Source organism: Rhinoderma darwinii, chromosome 8 (genome assembly GCF_050947455.1).
Source record: "Rhinoderma darwinii isolate aRhiDar2 chromosome 8, aRhiDar2.hap1, whole genome shotgun sequence".
In the NCBI taxonomy this organism is placed as follows: Eukaryota; Metazoa; Chordata; class Amphibia; order Anura; family Rhinodermatidae; genus Rhinoderma; species Rhinoderma darwinii.
The window spans coordinates 108,543,256-108,568,264 of record NC_134694.1 but is presented as its reverse complement, the minus strand read 5'-3'; the positions used below and the strand labels follow the sequence as shown (position 1 = coordinate 108,568,264).

Below are 25,009 nucleotides of genomic sequence, written 5' to 3'. Positions count from 1 at the left end.
TTCACTAGGGGGATGACACCCATGTGTATCTATTGCAAGATGCCCTCCGTTCCTCTCAGCCCCTTCTTAGTGCTGGACCGTGTGATAATCACCGTGAAGTTGTCCTCTGCTCAAGCCTGCCACCTGGGCACTACATAATCATCCCATCCTTAGAGAAGGAGTCTGATGAAGGAGAGTTTCTGATTCGAGTCCTAACAGAGAAGGGAAACAGTTCCAGGTAAAATAGGGGAAAAATAAAGAGATGTCAGCATCACGTAGAAATACAGGACCCTCCATACATTGCTGATCACGTGTTTTTCTTCCTCAGCAATAAAGGGGTAATTTTGCCTAAAACATTTATAACTTATCCATTAGGTCATTGAGGATCATTCTGTTGGGATCACCACAGATCACTGTAAGGAGGTGACCCTGCTCCCCCAGCTTCACGACCGTAGCAAGGAGGCAATGGAGCGCAGGTCAAGCATGCTCGCTGCCACTCTATTCATACTCTATGGGACTGACGGAAACAGACGCACATCGGACCCCACCTTCCAAAGCGGACAACTCCTTTAAAGGGGTTTTCCCACTAAGAACATTTATCACCTATCCAAGGGCTAGGTGATAAATGTATGATCGCTGAGATCCCCACCAATTACTATAATGGGGCGACGACCTCTCCGTTCCTCCGCACCGCTCGAGAGCTTCCGCTCTACTCAAAGCCTAAGGGACTGACAGTTGAGACCATCGTTCTACGGATCATGGTGGTTCCAGCTGTGTGGACCCCAGGGATCATACATTTATCACCTATTCTATAAATAGGTGATAAACCTTCTTAGTAGGAAAATGCCTTTAAATACATTAATAAACCACTTTGGAAAGGGCTTTTTTACATATATGAAAAATTCCTTTAAGGCATAATATATGTGTTGGCAGCCATCTGTGAGTGAATCAAACTCCTACAAAGCCTCTTTTGTCTTTACTGCTATAAGATATGAATATGAGTCATAAGTGTAGAACTCAAGGGCATTTGCTCCATAGAAGCAACCCATGCTGCTGCTATCAGGCCAATGAGTAGAGTGGGCCAAGCTGACGCTAAGAAGGAAACATACAGCAGGTAATACTGCACTCCGTGATTGGAAAAAAGCTCTGGGCTCTCCTGTGCAGGATGTCCAATTTGGGGTTATGCTATGGTGCCCTCTCTGCTTCATTTACACCTCTGGTAGTACTTCTCAAAGTGGGCTCTGAGGAACCCACAGGGAGAATCCCTATCAACCCTGTTGTATTTGTGGAGGCCGTAAGACTTATAACTATGTACTGTAGCGGTAGCAATCTTTATCACTTTCCATACTTCTAATTGTTCTTTAATTAATTTTAGGCCAATGAATAATAATGTGAACTGCGGGGATAATCCGGTAAGTGTATTATATTCATAACTTCATGGCAGCGGACATTTAACACAAAGACATGACGTTTAACCCTACTCTATGATTGCACATATCTGATTGTTGATTCTATCCCATATGTCCTTTTAGTTCACATGAGAACTTCTTTTATATAGTACGACTCCAATGCAAATCTGAATTTGACATAGACATGACCATTGACATCAGCTCGATTACAGTTGGGGGCGCTGTTACACTGCTGTCCACAGAAAGTATTTGTCATATGAAGTGGTAAAAATTGGTCTTATCGCTGGACAGAATTTCTCAACTCCTTTAGGACCGGCCTATTTTGGGTCTTTTTCATTGTCGCATTCCGAGAGTTATAACTTTTTTATTTTTCAGTTTTTATAACTGTAGGAGGCCTTTGGCACTGTCTAATAGCAGGCCTCTGGGCCTTTGCTAGGCCCCCAACTGCCATGACAGTCATCGGCACCTCACGATCGCATTGAGATGGTTCTAATGTGGAAACAGTGGGAGCCCGCTCCCTCTTTTAAACCCCACCACGGCGTACAGTTACATCGTGGCGCGTGTAGGGCTTGAAGTGTATGCCACTAGGATATGTCACCAGTGTTCGATTGGTGGGGATCTAACCGCTATTACTCCCGCCAATAGCTAGAACAAAGCCTCCTGTCGACTCCACAACCATTATAACCAATCCGTCCATGTGGCCACCCAAAACAAAATTAGCAGAGTCAATGGGAGATGGCACAGCGCTTTCCTGAGGCTGCTGCCACTTCATTCTAGTGATTGTGGGGCTGACAGTGGTCAGAACCCTGTCAATTGGACATTGGCGGTATAGCCACCATGTCTATGATGAGACAACCCCTTTAAAGGAGTATCCTCATCTTAAGCCTTAAGGTATGTTCACACGGCGGGGGTCCGTAACGGCTGAAATTACGGGGATGTTTCAGCCTGAAAACATCCCCGTAATTTCAGCCGTACCGGCATGTGCAGGCGCTTGAACGCCGCGTCAATTACGGCCGTAATTAGCGCTGCTATTCATTGGAGTCAATGAATAGCGGCTCCAATTACGGCCAAAGAAGTGACAGGTCACTTCTTCTACGCGGGCGTCTATTTACGCGCCGTCTTTTGACAGCGGCGCGTAAATATACGCCTCGTGTGAACAGACAAACGTCTGCCCATTGCTTTCAATGGGCAGATGTTTGTCAGCGCTATTGAGGCGCTATTTTCAGACATAATTCGGGGCAAAAACGCCCGATTTACGTCCGTAAATAGGCCGTGTGAACATACCCTTAGACGTTTATGGCAAACTGTATGCATGAGATATGCCATAAATGTCTGAGAGATGCGGGTCCCAGCTGTGGGACCTTCAGCTATCTTGAGAACGGCAGTCACCCAACTCCTGTACTGCCATGCGGAGAATGAATGGAGAGGTGGCCGCGAATGTGTGCTGCTCTCTTCAGTGATTCCTATGGCAGTGACGATGTGCAATTCCTGATGCATTGCCAGTAATAATATTACCTGTACAATACTGAGAAATCCTTATGGTAGGGACACATATAGCGGCCGAGGTACAGGCACGATGCATCTGCACACCGAGCAATCATTCGGTTTTGCCGCAAGGTGGCGTATTTTTTAAGTAATTGTTACTGTATGCGCCTTTTTTGCAGGTTAAACTGCTGTTTACCTGCAGAAATGCACGAACAATAACAAGTAGTCTAAAAGCGGTGCTGATTTCCAGTGTTCGGCTGCGTCGTGATCGCACCTTGACCACCAGGGGGCCACTACATGTATCCCTACCGTGAAATCATGACCTGTTATGAGGACTTGGACTGGATTTGAGAAATGCTGCTGCAAAGTGACCACTGAAATGTAAGATTATAATCTATACACATAATTATGCATGCTCAGACTTTTATACGCCAGTTATAAAGCTATTTTTGGAACATCTCCATAGTGTAATATTGGATACGCTACAAAAACGGCTAACATTTCCTAACTAATGTAAACAAGCATTAATCTTTGCATCTCCCTCCCATTATAATCTATGGGGATTATGACATGAAGAAAGAAGGGCTTTATATCTATTCCGTTCTCACAGACACGTGCCTAGTGGGGTACAGTACTTTATGTTTGTCTGTTACAGGCACGTTCTACGATCCCCACAGAGGACCAGTGTTTGAGCAGATTTCTACAGTGTGCAAATGAGGTACATATTATATTTAGATAGACAGAGATGAGGATAAAAATGGAAATAAGGGTAAAGTGATAGAGATAAATATATCCATAATCGTAAAGAGCATGTCCAGCCTTGAACACCGTTTTTCTTCATTTAACTCAGCCCAAAATATATCTTTATATTGAACGATATTTCACTTTCTTATGTAGATTTAAATTCTGAAATCCTGTTGAAAGTAGAATTATACTTTAAAGGGGTTGTCTCAACAAGACAACCACTTTTTAAACGGAAGTTGACCCTGTGATCAGCTGATTGCTGCAGGTGAAGGAAGGAGGTAGCGGTCAGCCACTCATTTCCCTGCAGTGACCACTACAGGGGAAATGTAGTATTACATGGTGTTTATTTGATTGAATGGGTGACAATGTAATACATAGCCAGGCCAAGTCCACCATAGTAGAAGCCACTCCTTAGCGGCTCTCTGCACTGGTTCAAAAAAAAAACCTCTGTGATGTCCAAATGCCCTAATAAGGCATATGATATGGGGTCGTCTTGTTGAGTCAAATAAGTACTTTAAAGTAGCACCAAAGCTTGAACTTTACTTTAAAGAGGTAATCATATCTCAGACATTCACGGCATATCCACAGGATATGCCATAAATGTCAGATAGATGTGGGTCCCACCTCTAAGACCTGCACCTATCTCTACAACGAGGCCCCCTGATCCCCCGTCCTACCTTCTGCTATTGCTGGGCTTTGGCTAATGAGTTCTGTAGCTCGAGTTCTGGAAACAGCGTAGCTCGCTGTGCTGCACTGTTTCCGTAACTCCCATTTACTTCTATAGGAGTTACGGAAACAGTGTAGCTCAGCGAACTCGGCTGTTTCTGTACTCCCACCCACCTTGTAACTTAGTGGCCAGAGACATTGGGAGAACATAGGACGGGGGTTAGGGTGCCCCATTTTAGAGATAGGTGCAGGTCCCAGAGCGGGTACCCGCATCTATTGGACATTTAAAAATATATCCTGTAGATATGCCATAAATATCTGAGATGAGAATACCCCTTTAACAGTAGCACAAGTCCCAATGTGTGATAGACAGTGGGGTTACTAAAGTGACCTCTCTAGCTAACATTTTGGAGCCCCAGACAAATTGTTACGTTCCTTCTGCTATATAGGTTTGAATTTGGCACTGACTTGCATCATGGCTTTTTATACAGGATTAATGACTATAGAAGAGTGGGTCAGAGGAGGGTGTCACAGATATCTCTTGGGGTGGAGCTCTGTATATTGACTTATATGTAATGAACTCTGTTCTAAGAGTTTCATGTATGGACGTGACTGGAGCAAGTCCGGACTTCCTCATTCTCTGCCTTTGTTTCTCCCATGTTCCTCTGTAACCGCCCTCCCTGGCAGAAGTTTAGCATAACGTATATATTACAAATTAGGAGAACTGCATGTGCTTACAATTTTAGCCCTATGTAGCATTCATGTGCAACCCCTTTAATTACTAAAACCTCCCCCCACACCCCTTTGTTCAATCACAGAACGGCCGAGTCAATAACGTACGACTTCACAAGCTTTTGGCTTCGTTACTGAACGAGTTTGGTGAGTAAATCAAAACACCAAGAAAACCAGGGAAGGAAAAGGTCTAACAACACTCAGCGCTGCAGATTCCCAGACTTGCTGCTGCAGCACTAAAAAGTGAAATGCAGACTTTGCAGAAAAGTAAATATTGTTTGTATAAAGAGCCAAAAAATATATGCTGGGCTCAAGGAAACTGGATTGTCCTGTAAATTACATTGTAATGTGTTTTAGTATTGTATTCTTTAGACTAATGCCCGTTTTGTGCCTACAACTCTTATGCAGATCTATGAGTTTCCCTGGATACAGACTACAAACAATTCTGTGTGTAGTCTGATCCTACCGTCATCTTTTACTACACTCCCATTGCCTCTTCTTCTTGCTCACCTACAAACAGTAGAGGGGGCAAATGAAAGTGAGTAGAGCATTACTGCAGGATCAGACTATACAGATTTTACCTTTTGAATGCATGTGAGCAATGAAAAAAATTAAAAAAAAAGGTGCAAAAGGTCACACACAGAGGTATGATGCAGTTTTTGGTTCCATTTTTTGAACCAAATCCAGAAGTGGATCCAAAAGGAAGAAAAGATATAAAGAAAAGACTCTTTTCTTTAGTCCACTCCTATGCTTGGCTAAAAAAAAACACAGAGCCAAAAACTGCATCAAAACTGCGTGTGTGATCATGGCCAAAGTGAACATACCCTTTGAATCATTCAATTTTTTCTATATTGTCAATCAAATGTATCCACTATAAACTTACTTTCATTGACGTGTACAGTCCTGACTCAATTCATCCTACCTCTCTGCTCCTTCACAATTATATCCCAAATCTAATCTCGCCCACATACGCCCACAATCTACAAGTGCCATTCTGCTATAAACATGCTATATTAGCAGAGCTCAATCACATATGAATTTTTATGATGCCACTCCTGCATGTAGATGCTTCAGTGTATGACAAACATCCTCTCTCCACACCTACTAAATCCTTAAGCAAATACCATCGAATTGGTCACATGAGTCATTCCTCTTGTGCTAGATTTGGTTGACGTTTTAGGGTATGTGCACACGCTGAGTCAAAAATATCTGAAAATACGGAGCTGTTTTCAAGGGAAAACAGCTCCTGATTTTCAGACGTTTTTTGAGCAACGCGCGTTTTACGCGGCGTTTTTTCAGCCGTTTTTGGAGCTGTTTTCAAGAAAACGTCCCAAGAAGTGTCTTCTGCACTTCTTTTGACGAGCTGTCATTTTACGCGCCGTATTTTGACAGCGACGCGTAAAATGACAGCTCGTCTGCACAGAACATCGTAAGCCCCATTGCAGGCAATGGGCAGATGTTTGCCGACGTATTGGAGCCGTCTTTTCAGGCGTAATTCGAGGCTTTATACGCCTCCATTACGTCTGAAAAGAGGTCGTGTGAACCCAGCCTAATTTTTATGTTTTTTTTAAAATATTCTACATAGAACTTGAAGCCATTTTATTTTTTATGTTGTTTCGTCTCAGTTCTTCCTTGCATTAAAAAAATGTCCTAGGAGTCCGGTGGGGGGTGGGGTTCACCTCTTCCGCGCCACTCAACACTGATTGTCCCTTGTATGACTGTCAAAGGGAATCCTGCACTAGTACATTACATGTGATTGACGTCTCACCAGGTGCATACCACAGCCCACGCTCTGTTTTCAGACGTAATTCGGGCGTTTTACGCCTCGAATTACGCCTGAAAAGACGGCTCCATTACGCCTACAAACATCTGCCCATTGCTTTCAATGGGTTTTACGATGTTCTGTTCCGTAATTTTACACGTCGCTGTCGAAAGACGGTGCGTAAAAAGACGCCCGCGAAAAAGAAGTGCATGTCACTTCTTGGGCCGTTTTTGGATCCGTTTTTCATTGACTCCATTGAAAAACAGCTCCAATAATGTCCGTAAAATACGCCGCGAAAAACGCGAGTTGCTACAAAAACGTCTGAAAATCAGGAGCTGTTTTCGCCTGAAAACAGCTCCGTATTTTAAGACGTATTTTGCTAAGCCGTGTGAACATACCCTTACATGGCACAAAAGCGATTGTTTTGCCGTGGCCTCATAACCATGTAGCAAGATTATCCGTCCAATGCGCTTCTTTATTTTCTTGTGTGTTTTTCTTCTACGTACAGAAACCCTGTATAGTGACGTTATGTTAAATTTTTCTGAATCTTTGCAGTTCCCCTCTTGCCGAAGTTCACCTTGGAAATCTGCCGCTCACTAATGGCCTCAATTGATGTATCCTTATGTGTTTATGAAATGGTTTATCTGTGGGGTACCTCTAACTAACAGCAATGACTAAAAGTCTAGTACAGATGTAGATTGTTGATGAAAGATGTCATCCAGTCCTATAAATATTTTATATGGTGTCACTTCATGTATAACAGGTTAATATATGGCTAGGGCACTTTAGCCCCCGTTTTGTCTCACTCGGTCATCTCATTTCTCAATCTAAATGTTATGATGATGTGACTATAAACAGATATCAGCTGTTGGATCCCTGGACTTGGAGCAGTTCTGCATACTTTGGAAGAAAATCACAGCTGGAACAGTGCGTTCATCACTTCATATGTGTATTCCACAATTGCAGATAGTCCACATCAACATATATGTGTGTGTATGTATATATATATATATATATATATATATATATGCAGGGGCGTAACTAGGAAAGACTGGGCCCCATAGCAAACTTTTGACTGGGGCCCCCCCTCCCCTGGGTGTCACACAACCCCCCCCCCCTTGTAGATAGTGCATTTTTTACAGCCCCCCCTGTAGATAGCGCCATACAGCCCCCACTGTAGATAGCGCCATACAGCCCCCCTGTTGATAGCGCCATACAGCCCACTCTGTAGATAGCGCCATACAGCCCACTCTGTAGATAGCGCCATACAGCCCCCTCTGTAGATAGCGCCATACAGTCCCCCCTGTAGATAACGCCATACAGCCCCCTCTGTAGATAGCGCCATACAGCCCCCTCAAAAAAACTTTATACTCACCTAAACCCCGTTCCCGCGACAAACGGAGCTGCTCAACAACGCCAACGAGATCCTTGCGTAGGCCGGAGTGATCCAGTGTTGTCATCACGCTGACCTACACAGGGATCCTGTCCCTGCACTTGATAGGCTGTAGGCTTGTTGCCTAGTAAATGGCGGAGCAGGGAGATGCCTCCCTGCTCAACCAAAGTGTTCACATATTATTGAATGCAGTATTGCTTCCGCTGTAGCAGCGAAAGCGGCTGCTAGAGGCGCCACTGGGCATGGTGGGGCCCCTCATGCCGCGAGCCCTGTCGCATCTGCTATGGCTGCTACAGCGGTAGTTACGCCATTGCCTGCCTTATATCTTATATCTGTAATGGCCAGCAGCTACTCTGCCGGGACCACCTCAAGACCTGTTAGCCTCCCCACAGCGAAGACCAGATCTCTGTATAGGGGTTAAAGGGTGAAGACCGGGGAGGCTACTTAGACAACGCCCTTAGAGGTGTCCATAAATTTCATGGTCGCTGGGACCCACCTACAGCATTTATTTTTTTATTCTGCTTTCTTCTTGACTATATACAGTATATATATATATATATATATATATATATATATATATATATATATATATGGTGAAGGAAATAAGTATTTGATCCCTTGCTGATTTTGTAAGTTTGCCCACTGTCAAAGACATGAACAGTCTAGAATTTTTAGGCTAGGTTAATTTTACCAGTGAGAGATAGATTATATAAAAAAAAAACAGAAGATCACATTGTCAAAATTATATATATTTATTTGCATTGTGCACAGAGAAATAAGTATTTGATCCCTTTGGCAAACAAGACTTAATACTTAAGACGTTTTTTGTAGTTGATGATGAGGTTTGCACACATGTTAGATGGAATTTTGGCCCACTCCTCTTTGCAGATCATCTGTAAATCATGCAGATTTCGAGGCTGTCGCTTGGCAACTCGGATCTTCAGCTCCCTCCATAAGTTTTCGATGGGATTAAGGTCTGGAGACTGGCTAGGCCACTCCATGACCTTAATGTGCTTCTTTTTGAGCCACTCCTTTGTTGCCTTGGCTGTATGTTTCGGGTAATTGTCGTGCTGGAAGACCCAGCCACGAGCCATTTTTAATGTCCTGGTGGAGGGAAGGAGGTTGTCACTCAGGATTTGACGGTACATGGCTCCATCCATTCTCCCATTGATGCGGTGAAGTAGTCTTGTGCCCTTAGCAGAGAAACACCCCCAAAATATAATGTTTCCACCTCCATGCTTGACAGTGGGGACGGTGTTCTTTGGGTCATAGGCAGCATTTCTCTTCCTCCAAACATGGCGAGTTGAGTTAATGCCAAAGAGCTCAATTTTAGTCTCATCTGACCACAGCACCTTCTCCCAATCACTCTCAGAATCATCCAGATGTTCATTTGCAAACTTCAGACGGGCCTGTACATGTACCTTCTTGAGCAGGGGGACCTTGCGGGCACTGCAGGATTTTAATCCATTATGGCGTAATGTGTTACCAATGGTTTTCTTGGTGACTGTGGTCCCAGCTGCCTTGAGATCATTAACAATTTCCCCCCGTGTAGTTTTCGGCTGAGCTCTCACCTTCCTCAGGATCAAGGATACCCCACAAGGTGAGATTTTGCATGGAGCCCCAGATCGATGTCGATTGACAGTCATTTTGTATGTCTTCCATTTTCTTACTATTGCACCAACAGTTGTCTCCTTCTCACCCAGCATCTTACTTATGGTTTTGTAGCCCATTCCAGCCTTGTGCAGGTCTATGATCTTGTCCCTGACATCCTTAGAAAGCTCTTTGGTCTTGCCCATGTTGTAGAGGTTAGACTGATTCATTGAGTCTGTGGACAGGAGTCTTTTATACAGGTGACCATGTAAGAGCTGTCTATAATGCAGGCACCAAGTTGATTTGGAGCGTGTAACTGGTCTGGAGGAGGCTGAACTCTTAATGGTTGGTAGGGGATCAAATACTTATTTCTCTGTGCACAATGCAAATAAATATATATCATTTTGACAATGTGATTTTCTTTTTTTTTTTTTTCTATAATCTATCTCTCACTGGTAAAATTAACCTAGCCTAAAAATTCTAGACTGTTCATGTCTTTGACAGTGGGCAAACTTACAAAATCAGCAAGGGATCCAATACTTATTTCCTTCACTGTATATATATACAAAATAGTAAGGCAGGTAGGAGCAGCACAAGTGCAAATTACCAAATAAATGGTTGGTGCTAAGCTTCAAATGATAGGAGTGACTTCTCCACATATGATGTGTAATAAAAAGACAAGAGCATGGAAGCAGCACTCACGAAAAGAAGTAAAGTTTATTCACCCAACAAATGCAACGTTTCACTTCCTTCCATTGAGGAAGTGAAACGTTGCATTTGTTGGGTGAATAAACGTCCCTTTTTTTCGTGAGTGCTGCTTCCATGCTCTTGTCTTTTTGTTATATATATATATATATATATATATATATATATATATTAGCTCTTGTTATGTGGTTTCTATGTGATACTTAAACAATAAACCAATTATCAAAGGGGTCCACGTCTATAAGCCTGGTACTGCAGCTTGTCTCATTCAAGTGAATGAGATGAACTGCAGTACCAGACACAGCCACCAGTACAGGTGAGCTGCTCTGTCTGTCTAAACAATGAAGAGGACACGGCGTCCACACGAATGCTGAGGTCCATTTATTGTGTTGATTGGCAGGGTTCCCGGATGGGGGACATCCTCCGATCAAACACGAAGAACCCATTTAATCAAAAAACTATAAAATATAATGTGGAGATGTTAGTCAGGACATTATAATAAAACACTAAAGTTTTTTACGCTTTTCACTCTCAGGCTGCCATAAATTAGTCACTGAACTAAAATAGAGAGAGAGGGGAAGAGTTAAAGGGGAGGAGAGAGAAGGGTCTGTGCATTTCTACAATGTCTTGGTGACTCTGACTAAATTATAACTTCATAGATACCAGAAATGGTGTACTTAGCTACTTCTTGGGCCTAGGACAGAAATACATTTCGACATCATATATAGTTAAGAATACTGAATTGCAAAGGATGACCCTTTTTTTCCACCCTTCTGCATGCCCAAATTGCATTTTTTTTTCTCTGTGCCTGCTGGGTAGACAGTCTTTTCATGGTGGGCTGCGAATGCTGTGCCTGGATTTCTGAGACAATCACATATCTCCCAACTTTTGCTCTCCTCTCCTAGCATGCAGTTTGACAGAAACAGAAAGAGAAGCTGCAGCTGCATCCCCCTTCTCCCTGTCTTCTATTTAGGCCGGATTTACACGAGCGTGTGCGTTTTGTGCGCGCAAAAAAGTGCTGCGTTTTGCGCGCGTAAAAGGTCCGCGTGTCATCAGCATATGGTGCGCGGCTGCGTGATTTTCGCGCAGCCGGCATGATGACACTCTGGTTTTATGTTTACAAACAGAAAAGCACATGGTGCTTTTCTGTTTTCATTCATTGTTTTTACTGCTGTTGCGCGAATCACGCGCGGCACCCGGAAGTGCTTCCGTGTGCCAAGCGCGATTTGCTCGCACCCATTGACTTCAATGGGTGCGTGCTGCGCGAAACACGGGCAAACATAGGACATGTCGTGAGTTTCATGCAGCGGACTTACGCTGCGTGAAATTCACTGACAGTCTGAACGGCCCCATAGACTAACATAGGTCCGTGCGACGAGCGTGAAAATCACACCCTTAGCACGGACGTATTATACGTTCATGTGAATAAGCCCTTACTGTTTTACTCTAGATGGATTTTTTTGGTGACTGAGGAGGTTTGCAGGCAGAAACTACAGGGTGCTGGAAAGTGAAGAAGATGACACTTTCCCCTAATAAGACATATTACAAAGTTTAATCTTTTATTGATCTTTGCTAAAAAAAAATGATAGGTACGCTTATACGTAAGAGTCATCTGATCATAGGCTAGGGCCAGGGTGCACATAGACTACAGTCCCTTCCCTTCATTACCATGTGCAGTAGTTCCCATCCAGGCTGGGATATATTTAAAGAGGCTCTGTCACCACAATATAAGTGCCCTATCTTCCGCATAATGTGATCGGCGCTGTAATGTAGATTACAGCAGTGTTTTTTATTTAGAAAAACAATCATATTTGACGGAGTTATGACCTATTTTAGCTTTATGCTAATGAGTTTCTTAATGCCCAACTGGGCGTGTTTTACTTTTTGGCCAAGTGGGCATTGTGGAGAGAAGTGTATGATGCTGACCAATCAGTGACCAATCAGCGTCATACACTTCTCTCCATTCATTTACACAGCACATAGTGATCTTACTAGATCACTATGTGCAGCCACATACTCACACATTAACGTTACTCAAGTGTCCTGACAGTGAATATACATCACTACCAGCCAAGACGTGATGTCTATTCAGAATCCTGACACTTCGGTAACGTTTGTGGTTGATTTACAGCACAGCAAGCGTAGTCTCGCGAGATTACGCTGTAAGCTGTCATTTACAGCGTGATCTCGATGTGCTGTGCTGTAAATCTGTCACAAGGGGTTTGTGGACCCACTGGACCGTACCGCCTTGCCGGTATGGCAGCTGGCCAACAGGACGCAGGTCAGAGTCTATAGTTCGTATAGGGTACCTGTGGCAACTCGGACAGTAGCAAGGCAGGCTAGGCAGGAACTTGGCAGCAGGTGGACGTCAGGTGTGGAGAAGCAGGTCAGGCGTATAATACAGCACAGCACGGCTACAGCAAGCACGGCACTAGATTAGGATACAGGAACATGAAACCGGAAACACTGGGAGCAGGAAACACTAGGGGGCCATTTGCAAGACAGACTAGGGATAAAACAACAAAGCTCAGTCATAGAACTAAGGGGCTGGACCCCTCTTATAGTCCAGAGTACTCATGGGTCAAAGTTCTGGAACGAGGTCCGGTGCGCCCGCTGCCCCTTTAAGAGCGGGTACGAGCGTGCGCGCGCACCCTACGGGATCCGGCATTGGTGAGTAGACGCGAACGCTGGCTTCTCCTCAGGAGGAGGCTCGGGCCAGCGCTTGCCGACTTGTGGCTGCGGCTGTCAGGGGAAGAACGGAGCTCACAGCCCGCAGCCACGGACACGACAAAATCACACACAAATGTTAGCGAAGTGTCAGGATTCTGAATAGATATCACGTCCTGGCTGGTAGTGATGTATATTCACTGTGAGGACACTTGAGTAACGTTAATGTGTGAGTATGTGGCTGCACATAGTGATCTAGTAAGATCACTATGTGCTGTGTAAATGAATGGAGAGAAGTGTATGACACTGATTGGTCAGCGTCATACACTTCTCTCCACAACGCCCACTTGGTCAAAAAGTAAAACACGCCCAGTTGGGCATTAAGGAAGTCATTAGCATAAAGCTAAAATAGGTCATAACTCTGTCAAAAATGATCGTTTTCTAAATAAAAAAACACTGCTGTAATCTACATTACAGCGCCGATCACATTATGTAGGAGATAGGGCACTTATAATGTGGTGACAGAGCCTCTTTAAATGTCGTGCTTTATTTACAATCTTGAAATCTGGAACCATGAAAAAGGCAATTATGGGTGGTTTTTAGAGCAATGTGAAAAAGAAACAGCTACGAACACTATATTTATACATGGATTGTCCGGATTTTATGCATTTGCAGATATCCTTTGGGGGTGGACAAGCTCCATAAGAGTCTCCACTCTAATAATAATCATCTGTTTTTCTGCAGTGTATATTCACTAATTTGCACAAAGAGAAGATTGACAGAATTTCCGGTGATCAGCTCGCAGCAGCTCTCCAGTCAGCAGGTAATAAGCATGACCTACATATACCTGCTCAGTATGCAAGGTGTGCAGTACTTGGACATCTCTTATTTAACACACAGTCAAGTGAATATATTTTTGGTGAAACTGAAATCCTTAATCGGGAAAGCAGCATTTTATAATGGGGAACCCTCTGTGCTGACTAAATCCAAACCTGCAAACAAATTAGGAACTACAAAATATTTCCCACCAAATAAAAAAATCTACACACCGTTAGATTTTCCTGTCAATTTTGTGAATCCTAAAAGGGGGACATGGAAAGTGGGTGCCTAAGGCAGATAACCCCTTTAACAGTTAATTTACATTATGGAAGCTAGCATTTATGCTAAAATTGCTAAAAATCATTAATGCTGAAATTTGTCTGCCAGACTAAAAACAAAGATGGCGGCTGGGACAAAGTCTATTCCAGAAAGACTTAAAGGAAATTTGCCCATAGAAACCAATTCAATTCCAACGCTCATTATCTGGAGGTCCTATATCCCCCTGTCAGAGTGTCTTCTGTAAAGGGGTTCTCCTCTTTGGACAATCCCTTTTAGTTAGAAGGGTCTATTGAAAATAAACTGTTCACAGGGTTTCCTGCTCTTGGCACCCCCAGTGATCAGCTGAAGTCTGATAGACCCTAGCAGCAAGTATTTAGTTTCCCTGCAGCACCACCACAGGAGATTTGAAGCATTACACAGTTCCCAGTGAAATCAGTGGGCTGTCCGTGTAGTGCCTGGACATGCCAGGTCCTCCATAGGGAAAAACCCTGTGTAGTCGCTCTCCGCTCTGGCTAATAGATGAGGGTCCTGAAAAGGGGACTCCCCTCTATTAAAGCAGAATTCCCTAAAAAGGTATTTTTAAACCAGAAAATCTCTTTGAATGCTTTTTGCTGTTCAGCTTTTTTGTCACCAGTGAAATTCTTGTCAGTGGAATAAATGTTGTGACTCAGCATTAAGTGTCAAATACAGAACTGATTAATTCTGAAAAATGTGGAAGAACATGATGTGTTTTCTCACGTGCGCATACACACACACTTGCAAATTTAGAATTGTTCTTCACCTAAATAAAAGGTCACGGGATCAAATTGTGTCCCCATCTCCTCCCCTTGCCATTCTTATTCGCCCCCTTATTTAACTCTTAAAATTGGCTGCCCCTTGCACCATCAGAAACCCCACTACCTTGTCTCCCTCCCCAATGATCGTGTCCTTCTGCTTACCCTGTAATGTATATATTGCCTTGTATAACCTTGCTATATCTATGTGTATACTCACTCATATGCTTTGTTTTTGTTACCAAGTAACAAAAGGTGGGGTACTCCCATCTCAAGAATTTATGGCATACACACACTGCATGCTCTGCTTTTTCCCTAACTTCGACTGGAAAAGAGAGGTCTGCGTACAAGTGTGGCTACCTCTCCATTAAACTTACTGGGGCACGCTGTGGAATCAGCGAATGGGGGTCACCGGACCACCGTCCCCCTGATAGGTACGGGTCCATCCACTGGAGAACTTTACCTGTCAGGAATTTATGGAATGACCTGCGGATATGCCATAAATAATGGGAATGCCCTTTTGAAGGGTTGCCCCAATTGGACAATCCTTTGCATTTTGCCCTATAAGGGGAAATAGATATCATAGAGAGGGTACTTTTGCTTTGAACTTTCCATTCCAGAAAAGTTTCCCTGCTCTCCTCGCAATGGTAGACTCAGTGCAACCTCTTATAAAGTGGTCGACCATTCATTTGAAAGCCTGCATCGTAATATTAATATAACGACCATGGCCAGAATAGCTGGCTCTTATATGTACAATAATATACTATGATGGGTTTTCCTTCACTCCAAGCCATGACTACCTTACAGAATCTGTCCCATTTAATACCGTATATTACTGTAACAACCTCAGCCTATCCTAAGGCACCGTGTAATGGCTGCGGTTGCTCACTGCCAGATGGCCGCGACCGCAGAGTCTTGGCCTCCTGCCAGCGTCTCGCGCGGCCGTCCTGTCCTGGACTGTGTTCTAAGGTGCGCGCTTGTCCACGGCCTTAAAGGGCCAGCGCGCACATTCTAAACTTCCCTAACCAATCCCCAGATCACCCTGACTATAAAAAGGGCTACGCCCTTTCAGTCCTTGACTGAGCGTTGTTGTGTCTACCCATGTTCGTTAAGCAAATGGTCCCTTAGTTGTATCCTGCTCCCTGTGTTCCTGTATCCTGTTGCTACGTTTGTCGCTGGGCCTAAACTCGTTTGTTGGAGTCGTGTTGCCTCATCTGCCATGTCTGTGGTCATCTGCCACGTTTTAGGTTGTCTTCAACGTCTGGTGTTGTCTGCTACTCCAAAGCATCTGTCTGCATAGCACTCATGGGTACTCCTGCACTGTGACAGTTATTGACTATTTTCTGGCCAGCTGCTTCTCTGCTACGGCAAAGTGGTCTAGTGGATCCACAAACCCCACAGGCATGACACACCGAATGTATGTAAGTAAGTAAGAAGTAGGGGACAGATGGAAGAGAGTATGACTTCAGAAATAGACTTTACAGGGTATGTGTGTAGTCTGTAACCATGGAGACACATAGGTTTGCATAGGAGCTGTAGACACAAAACGGTTGAATATTTATAACAAATACTGTCATATCTTTTAAGCAAAGTAACAGGAGGCAGTAACAAGTTGGAAAGGTAAGAAGACAAGGAGGATCAGGAGGGGATATCTGGAGGAAGATAGTGGAGCAGCACCAGTACTGAAAATAAAAATTTTAGTTCCAATAAGCATTTTCCAAGGTGACATTGGAAATTATACATCCTGTCTGGAAAACGTTGTGCACCTCCCAGTGGGTGAGGCAATCACATGCTAAATTGGATACGTATACAAGAATACAATCCACAACTAGTATGGTCTACAAGACTTTGGACAACCGAAAAACTTCTATGTTGCTTGCCTGGAGGCCAAAATCCAATTTTGTTAACTTTCCTCCGAGCTGCCAGTTTTTAACTATTTGTACCACAAGAAACCAATATAAAATGCAATATTAATGGGGTGACAAGCACGTGATCTTCTTTGTCTCTGATAGGTCTCACGGCTGATGATTTTTTGGTCCGTTTGGCCCAGGTAAGGTATGGAGATCCGGACGGTTTCCTCAGTTATCCTGATTTTATCTGCTGTCTGCTCAAACTTCAGAGTCTGACAGGTAGGTCTCTTTAAAAGGCTTCACGAAAATTAGATGTATCAGCGTCAACATTTCAATCTGTGGTGCTCCTCCATTTCAATGTCATTTTAGATGGTCGTCTCAAAGGGGCTCTTTGCCCCATGATGGATACGAGCACCAGGAAAGGGACCCTATTTTGTTATTTGTTATGTGGACCCTTTTTTGTCCCTATATGTCTATACTTTTATGCACTGTCCACCAATCCGCAAAAAAAAAGTCTGCCTCATATCCAAATGGGGCCTAATGACCGGGATGGTATCTACATATTGTTTTTTATTATTCTAGTCATTGTTACTGCAATGTAAGGTCTGGTCACTGTTCTCATGCTTTTTATTATAAATGTTCCCTCTCATCTTCACCCCCCCCCCCCCCCCACTGAAGAGGAAATCTCTGGTTCCTCTTCCCATTGTATGCCATGTGCTTTCATTTTTAATTCTCTTTCTCAATTCCTTATTTTTGTTGTGTTCTATTAACTATACTCACTTTCTTGCTATTTTTCCCTTATTTGAAAATGCACAGTAAATAGTTGAGATGTACGGTATGTTCTTTCTCGAAAGTCAGCTTTTTATGGGTTATCTTAGCCAGAGGTGTAACTTGAAGCTCCTGGGCCCCAATTCAAAATCTGTAAAAGGGCCCTTACCTACCATGAGACATTTATAATACTGGTTTCTTCTCGTAAGCCACAAGGGCCATTGGGCTCCCTCGGGCACCATAGCCCAGGTTGTGCATGCTATCTCTGCACCCCCTATAGCTACAGCCCTGCCTACTACTCAACGCCTTTGGAAAGCCTGCGATGAGCACTGTAGGGATGGGTATTCATAGATGTTACCAAGTATCTGTTACCTTTGAATGAGACTAAGGTTGACTTAGAGATTACAGAATAGACTATTAAACAAGGTCACAGAAGAGGATGAGATAGACTTTTAATGTTAGGGTGCATATTTTTTTAAAGAGGAACTCTCCTGACATGTCTATTTTAGTAAATATTTGTATTACCCATGAATTAAAAATTCTGGAGCATCTTTTCTTAAAACTCGCCATTGTGCTCTGTTATTCCTCCTAGCAATGTATGAATAAATTAACAACTGGGTGTTACCATTTGGGGGTGTGCCTCTACACAGACTGACACTGACTAATCAGTGCTGACAGAGTGAGATTGTGTAGAGACACGCCCATTTGACAAGGAGAATGGTAACACCCAATTTTCAATTTATTCATAAATTTCTAGGAGGAATAACAGAGGAATGGAACAACGGATAATTCTAAGACAATATTAAATAGTTACATAGTTAGTATGGTTGAAAAAAGACACATGTCCAGCAAGTTCAACCAAGGGATGGGAAAAAGGGAAGGGATGAAACAAAATTTCTACACGTTGACATAGGAGCTGATATTTTTTTAGTTTTAGGAAATGATCTAAGCCTTTTTAAAGCCATCTCCTGTCCCTGCTGTGACGGCTCCTGCGGTGACTATTCCATAGATTCACAGTTCTCACAGTAAAGAAGCCTTGTCGCCTCTGCAGATTAAACCTTTTTTCCCAAGACGGAGGGAGTGCCCCCTTGTTTTTTGAGGGGGTTTTACATGGAACAGGATTTCACCATATTTTTTGTATGTGCCATTAATATATTTATATAAGTTAATCATGTCCCCCCTTAGTCGTCTTTTCTCAAGGCTAAATAGGTTCAGTTCTTTTAATCTTTCCTCATAACTTAGATTCTCCATTCCCCTTATTAGCTTCGTTGCTCTTCTTTGTATTTTTCCCAACTCCAGGGCATCCTTTCTATGAACTGGAGCCCAGAACTGAACTGCATATTCTAGATGAGGCCTCACTAATGCTTTGTAAAGTGGTAATATTACATCCCTGTCCCGCGAGTCCATGCCTCTTTTAATACATGACAATATCTTGCTGGCCTTTGAAGCAGCTGATTGACACTGCATGCTGTTATTTAGTTTATGATTTACAAGTACACCCAGATCCTTCTCAAGGAGTGACTCTCCCAGTGTAGCTCCTTCTAAGACATATGTTCCAGAATTGTTATTTCATGGGGTATACATGTATTTACTAAAATAGACAGAGGTGACAGATCCTCTGGAGAAATCTACCCAAAAATAATATTTAGATATACAGTATGTCAGAAGATCACATCCATGCAGAGGCATGACCTGAAGCTCCTGGGCCCCAATGCAACATTGATATCAGGGCCCCCCCACATACCATATATCATTCATAATACTGGTGTCTTCTTATGCGACTGAGGGACTTTTGGGCCCCTTCAGGCTCAAGGACCCGAGTGCGACTGCTACCTCTGCACCCAAATAGCTATGCCCCTGCATCCATGGATTCTGTGAGCTTATACCAAAAACGGCGTACGTACGAAATAGGCTGCTGCTGTGGGGCCCTTAAGGAGAGGGGATCCAGCTGCGGTGGGTCCCATCAACTTTCTTATTGGGTGGCGAAAACCTGTGCAGGCCTCCTCTCTACAGGGAAACGACATTGTTGGCAAACAAGGGTGTGTGGAATTGGCCCCAAGGGTCACGTGGAAAGGGGAACAAACACCAGGCCCTCCTGTCCTAGGTGGGAAAGGCTGGCACCATAAAGGGGGAATGTGATCTTATATAACAAATATCTATGACAAGTCAGCATCTTATTTTTGACTGGAGTTCCCCTTTAAGTTTGGCAGAATACTGGAATGCCAAAGAGACTTGGCAAAACTTGAACCAGGCTTCACTCTGTCTCTTACTACATTAGCGATATTTTGTAAAATTTTGTTGAAAAACCTGTTTGAAGTATTAGGGAAAGGGAACATCCACTATTATCATTGCCATTAACTTCCACGGAGGTTGAGGGCATAAAAAAGCTGGATGCTTGGCACTACTCAGCAGGGCTGGCACCCGGCAAACTTGGGCATATATGAAGGCTAAATGGGCTTTCGAAGGCCATGGTAATCTGGAATAACATGCACAACACTTGTCAAGCAGAGGGTGGGCTAGACCGGGGGCCCACCGTGACTCTGTCCCTCAAGGTCCCACATACATCTGGACTCCGCCCTGCTATTTCGATGACCCTTTACCTTATGTTATATTGCCATAGTAATCAGATTTTTTTCTAAGAATTTATTTAGCTCTATTCTGGAATTTGCGGATCTAATGAACACCTGCCGTATTCAGTAATCATATAATCTCGGTCGTTTCTACTTCAGCCTCTTCTGCTCCTTGTTGAGGAGCCCTGGGGATCTGTGCTGGGCTGCATTACATTATAAATTGACACTTCTCCATTTTTTTTTTTCATTTAATTGGTGAATTTATTGTAGGTTTCAAAAGTCTCTGTTGAAATCCTCCAAGTTTAGACTTACTCCTCTGAGCACCAGCTGTTCTATCCGACATAGGGGTTTATGCTGCCGTCTCCACCACATAATATAATGAAATTCTATCCCCTAGGATGAAAATACAGTAACTGCTACATCTTTTTTTAAGGAATTTGGCACGTACGGATTGTATATAATAATAATAATCTTTATTTATATAGCGCCAACATATTACGCAGCACTTTATTACTGCAAGTTGCAGGCAGTACCGAAATACTGATTCACAAGGGTTAATTCATCCTAACAATGCTGACTGTTGTGGTAATGGTCCATATCAGGACTCAGGTCCCAGATATTTAAAAAGGATCTGTCTTAATGATAGACCACATGAAATTAGGGTGTCTATTACAGCTCTGTGAGTGCACCCACTAAATCCCTCCCCCACCTCATTTGAAGTCCCAGTTGAGGGGCTAAAAGCAACCTGTGTACTGTGTGCAAATTAGAACTTTTCTGTAAGGTTGTCTCAGAGGGATCACTGATTTTGCCCCCTTCTGATTAGAATTTTAAGGGGAGTTTGGGTACTTATATTAGGACATCTTAAAGGGGGTTGGACATTTCTTGTGTAATAAGCTGATCACAAAGAGTCTCCATGCTAGGACTCCCAGCAATCAGCTGTAATCTGTGGAGAAACCTGGGAGTAAGTGTTTAATTTCCCTGCTGCGCCACCACAGGGGAAATTAAGCATTACATAGTGCCCATTCATATCAATTAGTTGTGGGTGTAATTGAGGACAGGACAGGTCCTCCAGAGCAAAAGATGCTCTATTATAACTGCTCTCCACGCTGGTCAAGACTTGGGAATCCTCTATTAGAATTATCTAATAGGGTACATGAAAATTGTTTTTCTGAACTAGACAACCCCTTTAAACAGATTTGTCATCACGACAGTTCCATGTGCAAATAACCAGAACCTCTGAACATCAAATTCACCTCTGTGCTATAGTCATAGCCAAGTCAAACATTCTGCGTTGATTAATTTTTCAATATTTCTTCATTTTTTTCTGATACATAGCTCCAAATTCTCTGTATAGATGTAGAGCTATATGATACAATTCTAGTAATCTACAGCCACCACTAGGGGGAGATTACTGCCTACTGTTTTATTATTGAGTTCAATAATATAGCTATCTCTTTATCTCCCCCTAGTGGTGGCTGCAGTCAGTCAGAACTTTATCATTTAACTCTTTTTCCTATGCAGGAGATCTGGAGTTCTGATATAAAGATATACAGTATTAAGAAATTATTCAGCACAAAATTTTGGACCTATTTACATTCAAAAAATGGTATTCAAAGATGGAAATGAGTGAGTATCGTATAACTAACACACCTTATTACTAAGATCATACTACGTATCCCTGAATTAAACTTTATTAGGTAAGATATCATAATATGAAGGATCAAAGCGGTTGATCTGGTTCTGAAGGTACAATAAAATGTTATCATCTTCTCGTGTTCTGCAGAGAAGTTCCAGGTTGCAGATCCTGCCGGCTCTGGTGAAGTGACTTTAAACTATCGTCAGGTTTGTATCTTTAAAAAGGTATTGTGTGTTTTAATTTCAGGAACCAAGCACAATCCGACACATAAAGGTTTGAACTGTACGACTTTTTCCCTTCCACTGTGTGTGATCACATCATGTTTTATTAATTAATCTCAAGTTACAGAGGGATAGAATATAACAAGCGTAACATACATCTAGAGCAGGGATCAGCAACCTTCGGCACTCCAGCTGTTGTAAAACTATAACTCCCAGCATGCCCTGACAGCCGAAGGCTTTATTAATCCAGCCAAAGGCTGTCAGGCCATGCTGGGAATTGTAGTTTTACAACAGCTGGAGTGCCGAAGGTTGCAAGACATCCCTAGGTCATACAGGGGGTATATGTTGGTACTGCTGTGCAACATGCAGCATAAAATATGTATATTCGCCCCTCTGGATCCCCTGATTTATACAAATCTACCTTCTAAAGAAGATCATAAATGTACTCTAACTGCAAAGTAGCCATACAATACACACCACAAGTCACTTCTCCTGACACATCTATTTTAGTAAATACTTGGATTCCCCATAAAAATAACAATTCTGGAACAACTTATGTTAGTACTCTGTTTTGCCGTTCCTCTGTTATTCTTCCTTGAAATTTATGAATAAATAACAACCGGATGTTAGCATTCTTCTTATTAAACGGTCCCTATACAGTCTCACTCTGTCAGTACTGATTGGTCAGTGTCAGTCTGTGTAGGGACACCCCCCCTCCCCAACTGGTAACACCCAGTTTTTAATTTATTTATACATTTCTAAGAAGAATAACAGAGGACTGGCACAACATAGAGTTTTAAGAAAAGATGCTCCAGGATTCCATGGGAGGAGAGAGGTGACAGGTCCACTTTAAAGCCAATGTTTTCCCCAAGCCTTTCTCTCGGATCATAGCACAAAACTTAAAGCTCACATATCATTATATCCTTAACATAAATAGCACGGGGAGGAGGGAGATGAAGCTGCAGCTTCTCTCTGTGTGTTCTTGTAAAATTGCATGCCGTTAGAAGAGAGAGCATGCAGAAGATAACATTTGTAGATAAAACCGTATCTTCTAAAATAGTGGTCACCTAGACAGGAAGTCGAGGTGTTGCTTGGCCACCTGATGTAATCACAGCCTACACAATGTACTACACAAGAGGAGCTCGGCTTTAATAGTATTTGTAAACATAGATATAATGACGTCTAACGGTGAGAACATAATGGGGCAAATTTATTAATAATGGCTTAAAGTTATAGAGCCTAAAGCTAGAGGTGCTAAGCTGGAGATGCGCCAAATTTTTCAATAATGTGTATGCGGTTTGATAGATTTGCTCACACTAATATGAACCTATTAAAATATTGCCACTGAAGGAAACTATGGAGAGGGAGGGGACAAGAAGAGGCAAAAATTGTTCATATTTATATTTGCTTCCATATTGGATATAATGTTATGATGCCTCTCAATCGTCCTGTTTTTCGCTGGATTGCCCCCTCCATATGGACCTCAAAAGGGATGTGTCATATGCAAATGAGCCCCAAAATAAATGTTTTTGAGAGGTTTTGTGGGCATTCCTGGGCAGATAGGGGATGTGGCATAAAGTGTAACTAAACTTTTAAAAAACTTTTGACATGTCATAGTGACATGTTAGGCTTCGTTCACATCTGCGTCGGGACTCCTTTCATGGGTTCTGCCGGACCTTTCCGTCAAGGGAATCCATGAACGGAATCCAAACTGAAACAAATGGAAACCATAGGTTTCAATGGTAACGGATCCGGTGCAAATGTTTACCGTTTGTCACCATTGTTTAAGGGTTCCGTCCAATACGTTGTTTACTGTCAACTACGGTATTGATTCTTAGTTTCTGATCGGCTTTCCTCGGGGCAGTGTACGGGCTCAATAGAAAATCTATGGGTCCGTACACCACTCGCTTGGCTTTCCGGGGGAAAGCTTATCAAAAACGATGCGGCACAGCCCACACCCTAACGCTTCTGCCGCTTTGTTTTAGCGATCGGTGGGGGTCTCAGTACTCGAACCCTCGCTGATCAAAACTTCTGACATGTCATTATGACATGTCAAAAGTTTTTTAAAAGTTTATTTACCCTTTAATAGGGCAACGTGTTTTTTTTATATAGGTGACAACCCCTTTAATATACAGTATAAGTATATAATATATGTTATCTCGACAGTGGCTGCTGCTGGCTGTATTCAGTTGACCGGAAAAGCTGACAGAAGACACCTAGAAGAATATTTCAGGCAGACCTTATAAGCTCAAATTTGGTCTTAATCACATGTACACAAGCCCAGATGCCACCATTGCTATAGTATGGCAGAAATGAACTTGAATTGGAGTAGATCACTTTCCAAAGGAGCAACTTTCTCAGGGCATTGCGATTGAACTTTAGTATGTATGAAGAAAGAAGATGGAAGACATTTGACTCTTTCAGTAGAACACAATCCTACCTCTTAGACGGCATTTCACCTTATTTATCTTTATATAAATGGCCCATTATTTCATAAGGAATCTTCATTATCGTTCTGTAATATCCAGCTGCTGCCACAAGATGGAATCTGTGAAAATCTCACAATAAATCAAGGCTTAATTTCGTCTATTTTTAGAAAACGATGTGACAAAATATTTTTATACAAGTTTTACAAGTTTATACAGACGCACAGTATGGATCTTTTTCATAATGATGTAAACAGTTCTGTGGGTTTGTTTACAGAAGATTGTTAAACGGCTCCTCAAAAAGGAACAGTAAATCACTGTGCTCATTAGTGTGTGCCAAAACCGAGACGAAAAATTGCTTTGCTCGCTAAAAGGCGCCACAGAAGATCAGCCCATGGTTTCAGTATTAAATCCCCAAGGAGGAACCAGTAGTTTTAATTACTAATGTTCTTCTAGAACTTACTACTGTGCATCTGAGACACTGATCTTCATCCTGTGGCTCTCCAGCTTTTGCAAAACCATAACTCCCAGCATA

The 25,009-nt window shown here is 42.7% G+C and overlaps 1 protein-coding gene across 1 annotated transcript in view; it reads left to right on the top strand.

The window, feature by feature from the left end:
* Positions 1–24,613, top strand: part of LOC142658854 (calpain-1 catalytic subunit-like) — a 37,363-nt gene extending 12,750 nt beyond the window's left edge. The window contains exons 12-21 of the mRNA XM_075834467.1: positions 9–217; positions 1,355–1,391; positions 3,529–3,591; positions 5,102–5,162; positions 7,333–7,391; positions 7,636–7,704; positions 13,877–13,955; positions 17,016–17,132; positions 21,975–22,033; positions 24,215–24,613. Of these exons, the coding sequence (XP_075690582.1) occupies positions 9–217; positions 1,355–1,391; positions 3,529–3,591; positions 5,102–5,162; positions 7,333–7,391; positions 7,636–7,704; positions 13,877–13,955; positions 17,016–17,132; positions 21,975–22,033; positions 24,215–24,241 (780 nt within the window). The 3' untranslated portion in view covers positions 24,242–24,613. The remainder of the gene's footprint in view (positions 1–8; positions 218–1,354; positions 1,392–3,528; positions 3,592–5,101; positions 5,163–7,332; positions 7,392–7,635; positions 7,705–13,876; positions 13,956–17,015; positions 17,133–21,974; positions 22,034–24,214) is intronic.
* Positions 24,614–25,009: the final 396 nt, after the last annotated feature.